Genomic DNA, 18,246 nt, shown 5'->3' on the forward strand with positions numbered 1-18,246 from the left:
TTTGGGGTTGTCCTGAAATTGGATTTCTTCTCAAACCATGCAAATTGTGTATCAGAGATACCCTCGGGTTACAGCGTCACATTCTCTTCAGTGGGAATGAAGGGTTGCGCAGAGGCTCATTTTGGTGTCAGATCTCCCATCTTTGGGTGTCAAACAACCCTGAGATGCCAAAGTGAACGTGGTGGGAGGCTGACACCATGTCCCTGATGGGCAGATCTGGTGTTCAGTTCTGCCTGTGATAGTTACCTGAGTCAGAACAGCCTTTCTAAAGGATCCTGAGTCTCCAGGGTAGGCGAGATAAGCAAAAGGACTGCATTAAGCTCTGCTGGAACACAGAGATTTAGCTAGAATGAAAGAGAAAAAAGGCATTTCAAGTGTCTCTCTGGATATTTTTTTCCTAGCTCTGTTTCCCAATTTGCTCCTCTTGTCTCCCAGTTTCGCTGCTGGCCCTGTGACCTCTTTGTGTCACCTGAGCTGCTGACCCCACTGTCACATGTGCTAAATCTCTATTGGTGTGTTTTCAGCTCCCACTCCTTTTCCAGTTTGGGCCTCTAATAATTGGTTTCCTTTGCACTACAGCCCCATCCATCATTATTTCCTCCCCCAGTTACCTGTCCCAGCCTGTCCCTGCTGCATTATCACTGGCACTCTGTTAGTCAGCGCTGCTGGTTTTTTCCCCAATACAATTCAAACTTGGTAACAGAATTAATAGATTGACCTTGCTAGCCCTTGAACATTTGAAACCTCTCTGATGTCTCCGTTAGCCTTCAGCTGCATAGATAACTGATTTGTATCTCCTGGCAGTGTCCCACTGCCCTGGGACAGGTGTGCTGTCCTTCAGGGATTAATTCGAAGATGCCCTGGGGTCTGTTTGTTCAGGAGGTCAGGTTGTATCATCTTAGGGCTCCTTTATGGTCTTAGATTCTGGTCAAAGATCTGTCATGTCTTAAAGCTGGAAAATAGCACAGATTTCTTGGTGTAAGACATAGGTGGATAGACTTTTGCATCTGACTAACCTGGTGGTTGTCATTCTTAAGCCATTACAAATACTCAAAAAATTTGGCAGAAGAACAAGGAAAGAGGTTTTGCTGTTGTACATTAGCTCCTGGTTCGTGTCTGTGTATTCTCATGGCCAGAAAGAAACTTCTCCAGGCAGTTCACACTATGGATGATCCTTGTGCCTGTCATTACAGACAGGTGATTTTAGTTAAATGAAAGTAGCCTCCATGCTGGTAGCTTCTGGATTTGCAGTGTCTGTCTCTGGCAGAGGAATGACCACACCCAGATGCTGCAGAAGGTGAAGGAATTGTGTGAGTTGCCAGGCTGGTGGATCTCTGGTGCCAGATGTTCCTGTGCTGTCCAAGAGGAGCCAACCTGAGCCAAGGGCTGCTGTTGGCAGGGGTGGGGAATAGCTGGAGTTGTGCTGAGGTCATTGCCCAGACACTGCCCAAAGGATGGCTGCAGGAGCCTGGGCAGATGCAGGAGATGCAGCTTCCTTATTACTGGGCTTTGTAAATTAACAGCACCAGCTCTTATCAATGACCTACTTTACTCTCCATGTGTGTGGGGCTCTCATGGTAGCTGGAAATCTGTCCTTATCTTGGCTGATTCTTGTCTTCACAGTTAATTTGAATGGTTTTTATCAAATGACACTGAAATGAATCACCTTTAACATATTTCTTCGCTTCAGAGCCCAACCTTAACTGATGGCAGCCTGGCACAAGGGAGATGCTGCAGCATCAGAAAACACACATTTATTTTGCTCTTGTTTATGGCAAATCAGTCAGTACACATTTATGAAAGTTATTGGAGATAGATATTTTTAGACTCTCATATCTGTGGAATTTTAAATTATCTCTTGAAAATCTTTATGCCTGCTGAAGGAGCCCAGTATAGAGATTAGTGAGGTTATTGCTGTGTTGGTTGGTCCTTCTTCAAACCCAGCATCCTGTTCAAGGACTAAGGGATGGTGCTTGGTGGTGCGTGGTTCCACATTCTGCTTGGGGTTTTTAGGGCTGTGTAAATGAGCTTCCAAAATAGAATGTGCTGTGGCAGGAGGGAAGGAGGAAAATGTCTTGTTGCTAAGGAACATGACAGAGAACTGGGAGATGTGACTCAGTTCTTGGCTTGGCATCGCTTCTCCTCGGTGAGATGTGGGTCTGCAGAGCGGGTTTTTCCAAGTGTGAGGGGATGGATATCGGGTAGATTGGCTGATGTTTTCAGGAGGGGTTGGGATAACTGATGCTGTGTGGGGACCCAGCTGACCTCGCTCCGCTCCCACCCTTCAGTGTGATCCTGAGTGTGCAGAATCAGGATTGCAGGAAATGTGTGGCAAAACCCCACTTTCTCATCTCCTGATTCCTGGTGCTGCTCTTTCTTCAGAAGAGTCTGTTGCTTCTCCTTCTCTCCCCGCAGCAGTTTAATTTTAGAAGAGAATGGCTCTGGAGGGACTAATAGCCTGGAAAAATTTTTGCCTGGTTTGCTGTAAATCTCCCTTCAGAGAGGATGGATTTCACTTTTGTTTTGTAATGCCTTTCTTTATTACATTCCCACACCTTTTTGCATCCTTGATTTTGTGCCTGCCAGTGCAGTTTGTTTATGGCCGTGGAGCTCTGCAGCCACATGTGTTGTTGTTGCTTTGGTCTGAGAACCAGGCTCCCCTCACAGCGGGGGCCAGCTGGGTGCTGTGACCTGTAAAGTCCCTGGGAAAAACAGAAACAAACAGGCTGCCCGTGTGCTGGGAATGTGGGTCAGCAAACACCCTCCAAGATTTTTCTCTTAGAGTCCCAAGTTTGCTAACCCTGCATCGGGAAATGTGTTGCTGTGACCCTGGGAAGGGGATTTTGTCAAACACCAAATACTCATGCTACCAACAGGGAATGGGACAGGTGCTCTTTGTTTGGAGCAGGGGCTTGTTTTCCCTTGGCAAAGGCTGATGAGGCTGCAGGGAACAGACAGAGGGCTTGGGAAACAGGCAGGGAGTTTGGGATGGTGTCCTGGAGGAAGCTGCCATTGCCCTGGATGGGGCTTGGAGCAGCCTGGTCTAGTGGAAGGTGCCCATGGCAGGAGTGTGGAACAAGATGAGGTTAAAGGTCCCTTCCAACCCAAACCACTCTGGGATTCTGTGGTTAGAATCTGCTGCCGGGTCACCATTTGCCTGGATGTCCCCTGACCTTTGGGACATGCTGGGAGATGCTGTCCTGCTGCAGGGTTGGCTGGATTGTGTTTTGTTTTCAAGCCTTTGTCTCACGGGGTTTTTCTTGGCTGAGCAGAACAAATCTGGGGACACAGTAAGGCTGTGCTTGTTAAAAGGTTCCTTCCTGTTTGGTCTCCATGATCCAAAGCCAAGGAATCTGAAGGAGCCAGTGCTCTTTGCCATCCTACCTTTTCTTCTGTTGGCAGCACTTAAATGTTGCAGTGGTCTTGGGAAGGATTTTATGGCCAGACATCACCTGTGGAGTTTGGGCTGATGCACGTGGTGGTGTTGGACTGTGCTGTGAATCCCAAATAACTTGAATCCCGAATGAATCCATGGAGCACAGGAGGGATCAGGACCAGGGGGAGCAGGTCAGTTCTGAGTTGTCTCACCTGGGCTGGCTCAGCTCTGCCCTAAGAGCAACAGGGGCAGCAGATTATTCCTAATCCAGGTCACAGTGGTGGCTCAGCTCAGCCTCAGGGAACAGTGTGGGGACACTCAGCAGTGCCACCATGGGCTGAGCTCAGAGGAAGGCTCAGGAGTCCTCAGCGTATCCCAGGGGATCCGTGTGGGCTTCCAGCAGTTCCTGAAGTAAGCCAGGAGGGCAAGTTGTGCTGACCAAGAGCATGGAGCTGATGAAGAGCTGAGGGCTGGCACAGCTCTCCAATAAAGCTGCAGAAAGCATGTCGTGAAGGGCCTGAGGGTGAACAAGCCCTGCTTTTAATGAAGTAATGGTTATTTAATAGCTTTTGCCAGTGTCAGGGGGCCTCACTTGCACCACCCAAGCTGGTGCTGTAACAACAACAGCACTGCCTGATCCATAAATGTTCCTGGGGGAGGGACTGGGCAGCTTCCCAAAGCCACAATGAGCTACCTGGCACAAGGATTCCTTCTCCTTCCCCCCTTTCCACTGTGTAAAGGCTTTGGCCAGCACAGTTACGACAGCAAAGGGGGAGAGATTTTTTTCTTGCTCCTAATTGACACATTTGTGCCAGCAAAACTTCAGAAGTGGTCCAGACTCAGGTGGGGTTTTTCAGTTGGGTTTCATTTGGGGACTTTCGCAGCAAGGCTCTCTCCACTGGATGGAGAATTTCTCTTTACTTCTTCAGGCCAGGATGTTAAGCCAAATCTGCCTTTCTGAGGAAAAGCAGCCCTTGCTCCTTCTAGGAAAGTCTCTGTTTCTTGGTAAACAAAGTGTTTTATCGTGGTTAAGTCTGAGGTGGAAAGTAATATGGATAAGTGTTGGAATTTTTGTTTAGTTTGGTTCGGCTTTCAGTTGGTAACTCAGAGCACAGCAACCATTTAAAATTGTCTGTAAGTAATTCTGGTTCCCGAATTTATTTCTATGCACACCTCGTGTGGAGACCCAAGCTGTGAGTGAGTCAGCTGTATTATGTCCCTGCTTTATTAGTGGGACAGTAATGGTAGGAAAGGGTTAATTCTTTTATCCATGTCTGCTTAGTTTGTAACACTTGTAGATTTGTTTCAGGTCTAAACCCTGTGCCTTGATTCCCTGGTTCTCCTGCAGTCATCAATTCTGGGTGCAGAACAGCTGCTGGTGCTGCTGCTGTCACTGTCACCTGTGGGGCAGAAAAGCTTTGGGATGGGTGTTTTGGAGCAGGAAACATGGATTCTGCAGCATTCCTGGCAGCTTTTGGCATTGGTTATCCAGAGCCTGGATCTGCTGTGCTGCATTCATCTCAACCAGGATGCAGCAGGAATGAGTCCCTCGGGATGCACTGCTGGTTCGAGGGTCGGTGATGCCAGAGGATGGGGGATCTCACCTTTGCTGCTGCTGCTGCAGGAGGTGGCTCCCACAGCTCAGGAGCAGAGCTCAGCCCTCTCAGACACCTACCTGCTTTTGTTCTCCATAATAACCTGTCAGCAGGGAGATGACTGCTTGGATTTTCTTGCTGTTGCTCTCCCCCACCCAGCAGAAGCCCGAGTGAATCATTCCTGTGTGTGTACAGCCTTCAGAGCTGGGTTCAGCCTCGAAGAGGCTCTGCAGAGCAGGCTCTGTGTGACCAAGGAGCCGTGCAAATGCTTCCACAGGCTGGGGATGAGGGAATTTCCAGTGGCTGAACCCGCCCTCGCAGAGTCCTTGGCTGCTGCACCACTTCTCTGTGGCAGGGAGTTTGTGGGAGTCTGCTTAATGGTGCAGAAAGCAGGACAATTATTTTAACCTGCACTGAGTGGCTTAAAGGCAGAGCAGATTTATTATGTTTTAAAAACTCAGGTCATTTTTGTGGTTGGTGATGCCAATACCAAGCCAAGTACATCTTTAGACCATGGAAGTGCATCCATTGCATTTTTTTTCCTGGTTTTAGTGCTGAGGTGACACCCAAAAGCCACTTGTTGATCTGCATTAGTAGTAGAATTTCTTTGGGACTAGAATTGGATGCATTTTTCTCCATTTAAAATCCATTCTCTGATGGGCTTGTTTTTCATTGTCAAGCAAGGTACATAGGATACAGAGTGTGAAGTGATTCAGATGAATACACGCGCATTAACGATTGCTTTTTTTGGATTAGTAGGTGCTCTGCTTCCCTGTTGTAACAGCATCTGTCTCAGGTCTCTCACCTCCAGTGGTGTCACCACAGCAGCCCGAGGGTGCTAACCTTGGAAATTCCACACTAGTCAAGATGAGACTGTCTCCATTTATCCTTGAGCTGGGCTGATAGGAGGTGATAAATGAGCCCTTGTTTTCCTGTGATGATGGATACAACCAAACCCCATCCTAACTTTGTTTGGCAGGTCAGCACAATCTGTTCCTTTATTGCGTGCAATTAAAACCCCATCAAACTGCAAACACTCCTTTAATTAAAGCCCCCCACAGCCACAGTTTGTCATGCTCAAGGCTCCTGTGGTTGTTAAATGATTTGGATTTGATTGCCAAGGATGCAGATGTGGGGGTTTGATGGGGATTTTAGTATTTCAGGTATTCAGGTGGTGCTGAGGATCAGTTTGGTGTTGTGCTGCTAAAGGGACTTCGTGCAGAAAGAGAAATTTGCTTTCCTCACATCAGTACACATTTGTTAAGGTCACTGGAATCAGGTTTATTATATATATAAATATATCAAGTTTATTATATATATCAGTAGAGGGACCGTGTCAGTGTCTGGTGAAATGGAAGGAGAAATACTCAGCTGTGTGAAGGGATTAAATCCTGAAGCACTGTGTGGTGGAACCACGATCGTGGGACAAGGTTTTCCACGTTCCGTGGTTGAAGAACTCCCCTGAGTGAAGCAGTGCTCATCCATCTCTGCTTTGCTGAGTCCCAGTTTCAGGGCTGCTCTCTGTATTTCACATTTCTTTTGGCAGCAGAGGTGACACTGAAGGGATGGACCTTTGTCCCCAGGGGTCTTGGCTGCTTTGGAAGGTGTTACTCTGCTGATATTTGATTGCAGCATTTGTGGGATTAATGCAGGTGGAATACACGGTTGTTTTTCCTGCCTGGCATGAGAGGGAGGAGCAGGGGAGGGAGATTGCTGCTGCAGGAGCCTTTACAACTTCTCGAGCTTCAAAGGCCTCCTCACAAAGCAGGGCCCTTTGTACCCAGTGGTTTGTTCCCTTCAGCAGAGCTCTTCTGTTGAATTAAACTGCTTTTAAATCGTGTACACAATGGCACTTTTGTTGGGGAGGCTCCGAGGGCCTCTGGAGGAACATTGACATTCCAGGGCATTGTTCTGCTCCTATTCAACCTGGGCCCGGCCTCTCCTCTCAGGGCCAGGTCACTGCTGTCACCGACTGCTCTCCTTTGCCTTCCTCTCCACTCCTGAGCAGGTGGTTTTAGCAGAGGGACCAGAGTTTCTCCAGCACAGCCCAGAGAGACAGAGCAGGAGGTTGGAGGGTGGCTCCTGAGCCACGTCCTCCTCTCTTTGGAGGCTGCTTGTGTTAATTCTGGAGGGGATAAACTGCATCTCTTCAATCAGCTGCCTTAGTTATCTGTTCAGTGGGCTGGGTGCTGGAGTCCCCATCCCTGGAGGTGTCCAAGGGACACCTGGATGTGGCGCTCAGTGCTCTGGGCAGGATGACAAGGTGGGGATTGGGCACAGCTTGGATTCGATGGTCTTGGAGGGCTTTTCCAACCTCAGTGACTCCGTGGTTCTATGTTTTTATTTTGTGATGGCTTGAGAAGATCAGGGAATTGCTGAGGCCCTGGGGTGGTGCCTGTGCAAGGGCGGTGAGGCCCTGGTGTGCTGGGAGGGCAGGTTGGGCTCTCAGGGAGCTACACCTGCTCAGCCTCAGGGATTATAGTCAGCCCTTTGTTCTGGAGGGGCCTCAGAGCAGAATGAGGGCCAGTCACAAAGCTTTATTTCTGTGTGTGGGTTACCCACTGATTTGCACAGCAGATTACCAGATTTCGCAGCTGAGCCTCATTCCCTTTGCCAGAGATGAAGTTGCCCTCCCAGGTGCTGCCCACCATCAGCCTTTCAGGTCGCTCCCGCCTGAAGCTGCTCTGCAGAGAAATGTGTCTCTGTGTTAGTCCTTCCATTCCAGCTGGCTCCTGGTGACTCTGCACTAGCCAAGGGTTGGGACAAAAGCCAAGTCTCTGCTTAGTGTTGAACCTTGGAAAATCTGTTCCTGTAAATAATTGATACTAACGTTACTACAGTTCTTATGTGCTCTGTAGAACGAGTTCTGCTCAGTGGCTGCCAGATCAGGAATGAATTGGTTGTTTTGCTGTCTCGTGCAGTGTCAAAGAAGCACGGGAAGCTCATCACCTTCCTCCGGACATTCATGAAGTCGCGCCCAACGAAACAGAAACTGAAACAGCGGGGGATCCTCAAGGAAAGGGTGTTTGGCTGTGACCTGGGGGAGCACCTGCTCAACTCTGGCCATGACGGTAAGAAACAACCTGCTCCTGGGTTCTTCCTCTGTTGGGAGTTTGTCAGGGTGATCGTAGCTGTTCAGGGTTTGTGCTGGGGGGCAAATGCGTGGTACAGATCCGTGGCTGAAAGGGAAACTGAGCCTAATAAGATGCAAACATCGTGCTTTGACGTGGGAAGCATTGTGGTTTGATGTGGGAGCACTGAAGGTGGCTGCAACTCCTGCAGATGGGTTTTCAACCTCTTCACATCTTCAAATAAATATTTTTTTTGCAGGTATATAAGTTTTATGTGTATGTCAGCATCAGTGATTGATGAACAGGCATGTTAAACCCCCACATTCTCTAACTCAGTACCTTTGTATGATTCTAGCACAATTTGCAGTGTAAATCCTTCATCTGCCTTTTCCTTGGATTTCACAGAATTTACAGGAATTAACCGGATATTGTGTTTCCTCACAGCTTACTTTCCCTCTCTGTTCATTCTGTCTCCCTTTGGGTCCCTTTTCTCTCCCCATCAGCAGCTCAGGGAGGCAGAGGAGAAAACCTCTCCATTCCAAGAAAAAAATCACACAATTGTTACCAACACGAACTCTGATTTCACGGGCTCTTTCCTGCCCTTTCCCTGTGCCACCTCCAGCCCAGGTTCCTGCAGTGCTGAGGAGCAGCCAGAGCACTCAGATGCTGTCCCAGGGCCCCAGCCAGGGCTGTTCCCGTTGGGAGCCCACACCGAGGGATGTTTGGGAATGCAGCCTGGAATGGAGCCTGGTGGTTTGCCCAGGAGTTGAGGCCATCAGGAAAGCAGTGATGGGATCTGTTGGGTGGCTTTGCAGCAGATCCTTTGTGCCAGAGTTGTCCATCTGATGTCTCCCAGCTTTTGTGTGCAGGTAGAGGGAGAAGTGACAGGATGTGTGGGGCAGGAAGGGAGTTTCTCTGTTAAAGTTGTTTTCAGTGAGTCTTCAGACTCCTTGTTCATCCAAGTGCCTTTTGAAAAAGGGCTGGCAAAGGGCAGGGAGCCATTTCTTGTTCTTTTTCCAGCTGATTTGGTTGGTAACTGCTATGTGCACTCCCTCACCTGACAGAAAAGTGTTCACTACCAGCTGGTGCAGAATGTGTGCTTGTCCTTATGAAATTAGGCCAGTGGCAAGGCTCGTTAGCCTAATTGGAACCAGTAGAGATCTTTATTGGGGCTTGAAAAGCACCAGAGATGGAGTCAGGAACAGACAGTGACCCATGTGGAGCTGCATCAGGGGTAGGTAATTCACACACCGGGTGGCTCTGGAGCTGGTTTTATGTGCATGCTGTGGGAGCACCCTTGGAGGGCAGGAGCTGTGCCAGCAGAGTGAGCTCATGAATGGGAAGGAGAGAATTCCCTTTCATCCCCAGCCCTCCTCCTGGCTGTTTTCGTTAGGCACATGTCAGCGATGGCCAAAGCTTTTCCCTGCCCTCTGCGCTGACTTCTTCCCCTGGCTTCAAGGGGTGGTTTATGTAGCATTCAGAGACACATCCTGAGCTGAACTAAAGTGCTTTAACTCCACTGGAGGTTCTTGTTTGACAGCCTCTGGGAGCTCTGTCCTTTCCTGGTCGCTCCCCACTACCCCACACAATGGGGTGACACTGACTGGGCTGTGCTAACGAGGTCCCTCAGCTCAGGAGTCACCAGCTGCTTTCACCCTTGATTTAATAACCCTTTCCTAACTCCCTGGAGTGAAGCAGATCCAATTTGAGTGTTGCCCATAGGGGCATGGCTCCGTTTCCCACAGCAGGATTGTTGTTTTCCACGTGATTCAGCTCCCTGACCTGTATTCCAAGTGACGTAATCCCCAGAATGGGGCTTGTGGAGACGTTTCTGGGTCCCTGCGAGTAGAGCTCTGTGCATGCACAGCATTTTAAGATTCCCTCCTCCTGTAGCATTACTGTGGCTCAGTCGTGGAGCCTCTTGCAGTGCTGGCCTACTGAAAGGGGCCTGAGGTGAATTAAAGAAGCTCCTTCTCACAGTCAGAACATCAAGTGCTTTTTCCAGGAGCTCAGAGCACGCTCTGGCTGAAGTGTGTGTGTGGTACCTGCTGATGACACTTTGGGATCACAGCCTGCAACATCTGAGTTCAGAAGAACAAAAAGAACCCAATACATTCATTGATTTGTTTAAGCTCATGTTAGTTTTGTTGGGTCAATGTCCAACCCCCAAAAATATTTATCAGGGCTGAAGGAGTAAATGCCGCTGTCCCCAGTGACTGCAGTGAGTGACAAGGCATCATTTGCACCTCAAAAATGCAATATTGAACCAAACTGGAGTTATGCTAAGAAGCTTTGTGAAGCTGACAAATTCTCAAGAATTTGCTTAGAAACAACACGAGCAGCCCCAATTCTGTAGTTATGAGTCTCTGAAACTGGGCTTAGTTTTAGTGAGTGGGAAGTGGAACAAGAGAATCAAAGGGCTAAGGACAAAAACTGCAGTAAATGTAACATTTTTGTAATAAACCCTGCGCTGAGGCAGCTGGCTCAGATTGCTTAGCCAGGAGAAGAGTGTGTTTGCTGTGCACCCAGAGGGGGTTTACAAACACAGAGGAGATGTTTCACTGACTGCAGTACCTTGTCTTTCTGTGGGCTCAGCAAGTAATCCCTCGCTCTGGGTCTGCTGAGCTGCTGTCGGAAGGAGGATAAATCTGCCATGGGATGCACAGGAGGAAAGTGATGCAGGAATGTGCCCTGGTTTGCTGTTAGGGAGCAGGAGCCCTGGGATGCCATCCTGCAAAGCTCCACGTGCAGCACTTGCCAAGTCCTGGTCTAGCAGAGCATTTGTCGTGGTTATCTGAGTTTTTGGGATGGTCCTGTCCCAAGGCCGTGCTCTCCCTGCTGGAAGGAGCCTCCCAGGCTGGCGGGACAGAACCTGCAGCTCTATAGATCAGGATATGATACGGCTGTGCCCAGGTTTCTCCCTAGGGAACGGTGTCTGGGGAAGGCAGAGGAGTGCAGGAACAGGCTGGTGGTGCTGCTGCCCTGGGGAGGAGGTGGCTTGTCATTTCCCTGAGTGTCCTGTGTGGGTCTGAGCAGAAACACTGAGCAGCTGCAGGGAGGGAGGTGAGGATTTAACAAGTGTTTACAGTAACAGTGTGAGGGATGAGCAGTGCGCCCTAAAACCCTCCTGTGTTCCTGGTGATTCATGGGGGGGGGTTGTGGTGAGTGCTGGGCAGTGTCCCGGGGGTTGGGTTTGGTGTGTTTGCTTTTCAGTTGCACTTTGGTTTGTGCTGACACTCTGAGCTGGCCAAACAGTGCTGGAGCCCTTCCAGGGTAGGAGTTACACCTCCACGAGGTGCCAGGCAGTCCTTCCCCAAAGGCCCTGGGAGGTGAGGGGAAGGAAGCGTTGCTGTCCGGTCTCTTTGGTGAGGTTCTGAGTCATGGGCACATCACAGGATTATTTTTCAAAGTCATCTGTGCGCCAAGCTGCTTGGAAAAGAGGGAATTGGGAGCCACGTGACTCCTGGGCATGGGGCTGGGTATGCATGGGTGTGTTGCTTCCAGTGAAAGTCTCAGCAGGGTGTCCTTTTCTTCTCTCTTGTCACATGTCAGCACTGAATGATGGGCTGGGACCTGCAGGAGTAAAACCAGTTTTGATACGAGGGATTTTGGATTTCTCTGTTGGCAGAGCCTGTTGTAATGCTCCCTTCAAGTATGTTGGTTTGCACAATATTTCTCCAGTCAGCTCCAGACACCCCGTGGAGCCTGCTTGAAGAGTCCTGTCTGCATCCCATCCAGTGCCTTACTCATCTCTTGGCTCCTGCTGGGCTTGGGATACTTCCCTGCCAGGGAAGCGTCTCTTGGCAGCAGACCAGGCTCAGCAGGGAGTTGCTGTTTCTCCATCACCCTTAGAAATGCTCCCAGTTGGGTTGGTGCAGTTGCCACCTGCCTTGCTGGTTTCTTTTATAACTTCACAGGGTATTCTGAACTGGGAGAGACCACCAGGATCATCTGGTCCAGTTCCTGGCCCTGCACAGACACCCGAAAATCCCACCCTGGGCATCCCTGGCAGCGCTGTCCAAACGCTCCTGCAGCTCTGGCAGCCTCGGGGCCGTGCCCATTCCCTGGGGAGCCCGGGCAGTGCCCAGCACCCTCTGGGGGACGAACCTTTCCCTGATACCAGTGTAAACCTCTCCTGACACAGCTCCAGCCATTCCCTGTGTCCTGTCACAATTTCATGGAGCTGAGAGATACAGCAAATCCACCCCAGTCCCTGACTCCTGAAGAGACCTTGTTCTTATTCCCTTTGTAGGCAGAGATTCTTTTTTTTTTCCCCAAGTTTTTCTCTCTTGAAAGAAACGAAATAGAACTTAAATTTAGCCCGACCCCAATTAGCAGGATTGTGCTGGCAGAGGACGTTTGTGGAGTGTGGGAGCTGGTGGAGTGCTGCATTGCAGCAGCTGCACTGTGCCCTGGATCCTGCCTCGCAATGTTTGGCCAGGGAGCTCCCCACGGCTCCTGGGGTGGGAGTGAGGGGGAGCGTGGTGCTGGGCTGCAGGAGAGGCAGAGCTCGGGGAGCTGGGCATGGTCCTGAGGCGCTGATGGATCAACGAGGGGTTGGATGGAGCCACAATGCCCACGGAGAGCCCAGGCAGGGCTGGGGCTCCGTGTGGTGGGATGGGTCAGCACAGGCCAGGGTGGGTCAGCACCCAGCAGGAAGGGTCAGCACTCACCAGGAAAAAGCTCACTTTGCCGTTCTGGGAGTGGGGGACTCCTGAGCTTCAGCACTGAGGGGTTACTTTCCAATATACTTTTTATTCAAACACTGCTGGGCATCGTGTGCTGTGCTTGCTTGGGCTGCAGAGCATGGGGACACCATTTGTTCTGCCAAGCCAGCAGTGTTCCTGTCACCTGTCACTTGTTGAGAGTGACCCTTTCTCCCTTAGCAGTTGGACTGAAGCACAGGCCAGCCCTGGGGTCCCCCAGTGAGGTGGTGTCAAGGATTCAGCTCCAGAGGCAATCCATCATACAAACAGCTGGATCCACAGAGGATTTTGTAGGCTAAAGGCAAATGGCATTTTTTGTACCTCTTTATGCCTTTGTCACATTCATACATCATCAGCTTCCACCACTGGAAAAGATATATTCACAAATGGAATTTTTAATTGACAAGTTTCCCATAGTGAAGGATCTATACATAATTTTTATATTTTTATAAAATACCCACGCTGTGTGGTCAGCAGGAAGAGGCACTGGCTTGCTGCTGAAGATATAAATGCCTACAAAAGACAGAGTTCACTAACACGCCTGATCTTGCTCTGTGTCCTTCCTGTTCTTCCAGTTCGCCACATTTATTCAGAATTAATTTGGACAGGTGGGTAGAATTAAATAAAAAATAAAAATGGAAGAGAGTAGCAGAAAACAGCAGATAGGGCATCTGCATCCCTTTATGTACTGGGCAGGAGCAGCAAGGGTTTGCCAGGGGTGCTTTTATTCTCCTGTGCTGGTTCTGATGCTCTTCAGAAAGGTCTGTAGCAGCACCCTGGGGTTTCTGGTGACATCACGGTTTGTTTGGGGTCCTCTGTAGTTATCCATCCCTTGGAGCCATCCCCTACCTGCAGCTGGATGATGTATTTGCCTCTGATGGTAATTGATGGCAGATTTGGGTATAGAGAGAGCTGTTGCCAGAACACAAACACAAGGAATGGGGTCTTGGCAGCCTCTTGGCTGGGATCTCAGAAAGCCTGGTTGCCCTTAGCTTGAGCACAGGTTTGGCAGTCTGTGTCACCCCTTTGGCTCCTGGTATTGATGTGAGGAGCCCCTTCAACCAGCTCAGAATTGTCATTATAATCTGCCTGCCTGGCTTGGAATCTCTGTCATCCTGAAGGAAGCTTTGATTGGGAGTTCAGGACAGCTGAGTCTTACAGATTAAGTAATTCCAGTTTTCTTGCTTTTTTAACTCCCAAGAGGGTAAATGTAACCAGTTCCCACTCCCTGTTATTGCTGTCCCTGTCCGTGGCAGGGATGGGACTGAGGGAGCTTTAAGGTCCCTTCCAACCTGAACCTTTCTGGGATTCAGTGTTCTGATGACCATGGGGAAATCCCTGCTCGTGATGGCCTGGCTTTGCTCTAAGGATTTTCTCTTCAGAGAGACTTTGGAACATTTGCAGAGCTTCCATGTGAAATAGATCCTCAGTTTTTACCTGCAGCTCCCGTGGAGTTCTGTGGCAGCTCAGCAGCCTGGCCTGTGATTCCCAGGTATGTTTGGAATTGTTATTGAATGCTGGCAGCCACATCAATGGGTTTGTTCAGGCAATAACAACTTGTTCCTGTACAAAGGTTTATTGAAGTGTTGGTTGTGTGTGACATGCGTGTGACATTTCCCTCAGAGCAGTGACGTGGGCCACGGCCGTTCCAGCAGGGTGAGGGAATGTTGGCTCTGGATGAGGCTGGAGGTTGTGTTAGATGTGCTCACTCTGGGAATGAACCCTTGGGGCTTTTTTGTGCTTTCAGGAGGTATTTTCAGAGTATCCAAGCTGACAAGTTTGGATGTGAACTGAAAAGTTTCAAACCTCCCAGTAGGTTCAGTTCAAGTTTTCCTTCTGGCTCTATTTTTAAGCATTTATATGCCTAAAGCAGTTCGTGATTAGGACACAAATCTGAGTTCTAAAGTTTTTGTTTGCAGTTCTCTTTTCTACTGAGACATTTCTTGTGTGACTTTGGCAAGTCCCTTAAAGTAGGGCCTGTCTCCTTTACACTTGTAATCCACGCGGGTGGGGATGTCTGGAGGTGATTCACCTTGTCTACCCTATTACAGGTGTTTTTTTAAAAAGGGGATCCTAACTTCTCCATTGGCACAGCAGGAAAAATAATGCATCCTTACTCATCCAGTAATTTCTGTAATGCTCTCCTGGATATCTGGGCTTGGCTGTTTATATACAGAACTGCAGCTCACAAATCAGGGGTGGATCTTTGTTTCCTGACAAGGCCACCTAACTGGGGCCACTGGAAATCCTCCTGCTCTGCCTGCCTCGGTGGTGTTTGTGTGTCTATAAACAGTTTCCTGTCATGCACTGAAGGAATGCTGGCCTGTCTCAGCATTGTCACTTGCACCCGAGTCCCTGTTGTGCACAGCCCTGTGCACACATGGTGTAAATGGGGGGAAGGAGGTTTTAAAGTGGTGTTCTGGGGCAGGAGTTCTATGGAGCTGTTGTGGCTTCACAACCTCTGAGCTCCCAGGTGATCTCCCTTCCCTCCATCCTGCTGTCCCTTTTTTAATTGAATTGACAATATATTGAAACCAGGCAGCCTCAAACATGCCAAAACCAGTTTCCTTTCAGTATTTCCTGATTTATAGTAATCAATATAGTAATTCAAAATCCATCTCCAGAGGACTGGGGCAGTCAATGGCCATGGCTGCACTCAGAGTTCTGGCCCTGAGCTGTCTCTACCAGAAGTTTTTGGCTTTGGGGAATTTGTTTGTTATCTCCCATTCCATCTCCAGGCTTGTACAATCAAACTAATAACCTGTACCTGCCCCCAAGGTGCCACAAGGTAAATTCCTAATACCCAGGAGGTACTTGGGAGATTAGGAGTGGGATATAAATATCAAATAGTATTTATCCAAGTGCCAGCACAGGTTGGCATGTGACATCCAGTTGTGAATGTGTATGGGAATTAAGTAAATTTCCCTGTGTGTTCCCCCTGTATTTATTGTGTTCCTTGGTTGGGTTTCCCAAATCCGAACATTTCTGATGTTGAACTGTGGCAAGCCAGAGTGTTTTAGGTTCCTGAAGTCCTCCTGGATGTGGCAGTGAGTGTCTCGTGTGGCATCAAAGGTGGATCCAGCAGCCTGGAAAAAAAGGGAATAGTTGACCCAAAATGGAGATGAGTAGAGAACTCCCCTTGCTGCAGATGTGTTCCCTGCTGCACAAACTAACTGGACACAACTTGATACTTTCAAAGGCTGAGAGTTTTGAGCTATTTTGGGCACATTTCCAACCACAATAGGCACTGTTATTGCTTCACCATCTGCCCTCCTGCTGGAACTCGAGATTATTGGGTATGGGGTCAGCATTACAAAGGGGTACATGGGATCCCTGTGGAGAATGCCTTGTTTGGGGGGACATCCCTGGGGTTGCTGAGCGGGGAGCACAAGCCTTTGCTGTTAAAAAAGACCCAGTTTGTCTCTCCCCTTCTCTCTCACCCTGTCTGCAGCTGCAAGGGGAGAATTCTTTGTGCCTGAGTGACCCTGAGGACAGCCGGGAGTTGAAAATTAATTTGCATTTCGAAACACTACAGCTGTGGGGGGAACAAACATGAGGAACAATGTCACAGTCAAGTACAGGAATTGCTTGTGCTCTTACCCTGCTGCTCTTAGCACAGGGAGAACATTTCCCCCCTCTCAATTTATTGTAGGGAGTGTAATTGATTGAAACAAAAAAGGTCCAGCACATTGGCCAAATCTGAGGTATTGTTGGATATTAGGAGAAATTCCTTCACTGAAGGGGTTGTCAAGCATTGGAACTGCTCAGGCTGCCCAGGGATTTAAAAGCTGTGGGGTTGTGGCACTTGGGGATATGGTTCAGCCATGGCAGTGCTGGGAGAGCAGCTGGACTCAATCTTAGAGGCTTTTCCAACCTGAATGATTCTGTGACATTTTGCATTAAAACCAATTAAACCCAAACCCTGGGAACTGGTGGGTGCAGCCTGGGCTAGGGATTGGCTGTACAACATCTCCATCGTGGATAATGGGCAGTGAGGGCCCCCTGGCAGCCCTCAGGTTCCAGGCTGTCCTGGCACAGCCACGGGAACATTGCTAATCTGCCAGGACCTGACAGACGTGGCTATCGACCTGCCCTGCCTGATGCAGCCCAGGGGGATTTATGTTCCCCAGGCCTGAGCTTTGCACTTTGCTTTTGCACAGCCCTGGCTGAGCTGCCATAAAAGCCAATTCCAGGCTGAGGAAGCAGAGTCCGGTGCCGATCCCTCTGCGAGCGCTGCGTGGATCAGGGACCCAGCTCAGGGGTTACGGTCCACTCTGCCGTGGTTGCACCTTCCCAAGTGCAAAAGTCACACTCCAGATAACAACTGTGCGTGTGTGACCAGGAGCTGGGGCAGCTCGGACTTTGTACCACTCATCACCAGTGTGGATAATTGAAATGTGGTTCACGGCTTGGAAATGAGGGACAGGGAATTGAAGAATCACAGAATCCCAGGCTGGTTTGGGTTGGAAGGGACCTCAAATCCCACCCAGTCCCACCCCCTTCCTTCCCCACGCCTTCCACTAGACCAGGGTGCTCCAATCCCTGTCCAGCCTGGCCTTGAGCACCTTGAAGGACAGAAGGTGTCTGTCTGGTTGCTCTTGTATTTCTCTTGGTGATTCGAACATGAGGACAGGGATTTAGGAATGAGACAAAAGTCCAGAGAAAAGAGTCTTTTAGAGTTTGATGTTCTTCTGAATGTGCAGGGGGCTGGCGCCTGTGGAATGACACGTGCAGGTACAATACTGTATGACAGGGAACAATAAAGAGAAAATCCTTAACCTCTCTCCTCTGCTGCTTTACACCTTTTTGGAACCTTCACTCTAAGGTGGAGGGAAGAGCTTCAGAAATGAGAAGTTTGAAAGTCACAGGCTGAAATATTACAGGGTTTTTACTGTTTTGGTTTTTTTTAAGGAAATACTTGGACAGTTTTTTGGAAAATGGCCTTGATGATCTTAGAGGTCTTTTCCAACCTGAATGGTTCTAAAATTGAGTTAAAGTAGGAAATTACTGGAGTAAAAACAACTGTATTTTCTTCAAGAGAGGATATTCCTTGTTAGGTTTTTACATAATCCTGCATTAATGGCAAGGGATTTGGGATTTATTGGCTAATTCCAGATGCCTGGAAGTTGTCGGTCTGGGCCAGGCACAGAATTCCAAGAAAGGGGCTCATGCTGCTGCAGTGGCACCGTTTGTGCTATGCTGGGTGTCCTTAGGGTGCTTTTCCCCTGCCTCTGCCTGTCCTTCCCAGCTGTTCCCAAAGGAGCCTGGACAGCCAGGGGTGAGCTCCTCCACCTGCATTTTATCTGGTGGCTGATTGTTGCAGTTTCTACCCTGGTGGCTCAGAACAGCCTTTAACCTTCTGTTACCCAGAAGGACCCCATACCCAGTGTGCTCCCCAAGGCTGCTGGCACTGGGTGCTGCTTGTCACCTCTGCTGAGGTGGAGCTGGGGGCAGTCGGTGTTCCTGGATGCTGAGCTCCCTTGTGGGTTTGCTACGTG

General features: G+C 49.3%; 1 protein-coding gene across 9 annotated transcripts in view; it reads left to right on the forward strand.

Annotated features, from left to right (window-relative positions):
- Positions 1–18,246, forward strand: part of ARHGAP32 (Rho GTPase activating protein 32) — a 239,498-nt gene that overhangs the window by 193,770 nt on the left and 27,482 nt on the right. For all 9 annotated transcript variants that reach the window (XM_048328557.1, XM_048328558.1, XM_048328554.1 and 6 more), the window contains one exon: positions 7,893–8,042. In XM_048328557.1, the coding sequence (XP_048184514.1) occupies positions 7,893–8,042 (150 nt within the window). The remainder of the gene's footprint in view (positions 1–7,892; positions 8,043–18,246) is intronic.

This window comes from Corvus hawaiiensis, chromosome 25 (genome assembly GCF_020740725.1).
Source record: "Corvus hawaiiensis isolate bCorHaw1 chromosome 25, bCorHaw1.pri.cur, whole genome shotgun sequence".
Taxonomy (NCBI): Eukaryota; Metazoa; Chordata; class Aves; order Passeriformes; family Corvidae; genus Corvus; species Corvus hawaiiensis.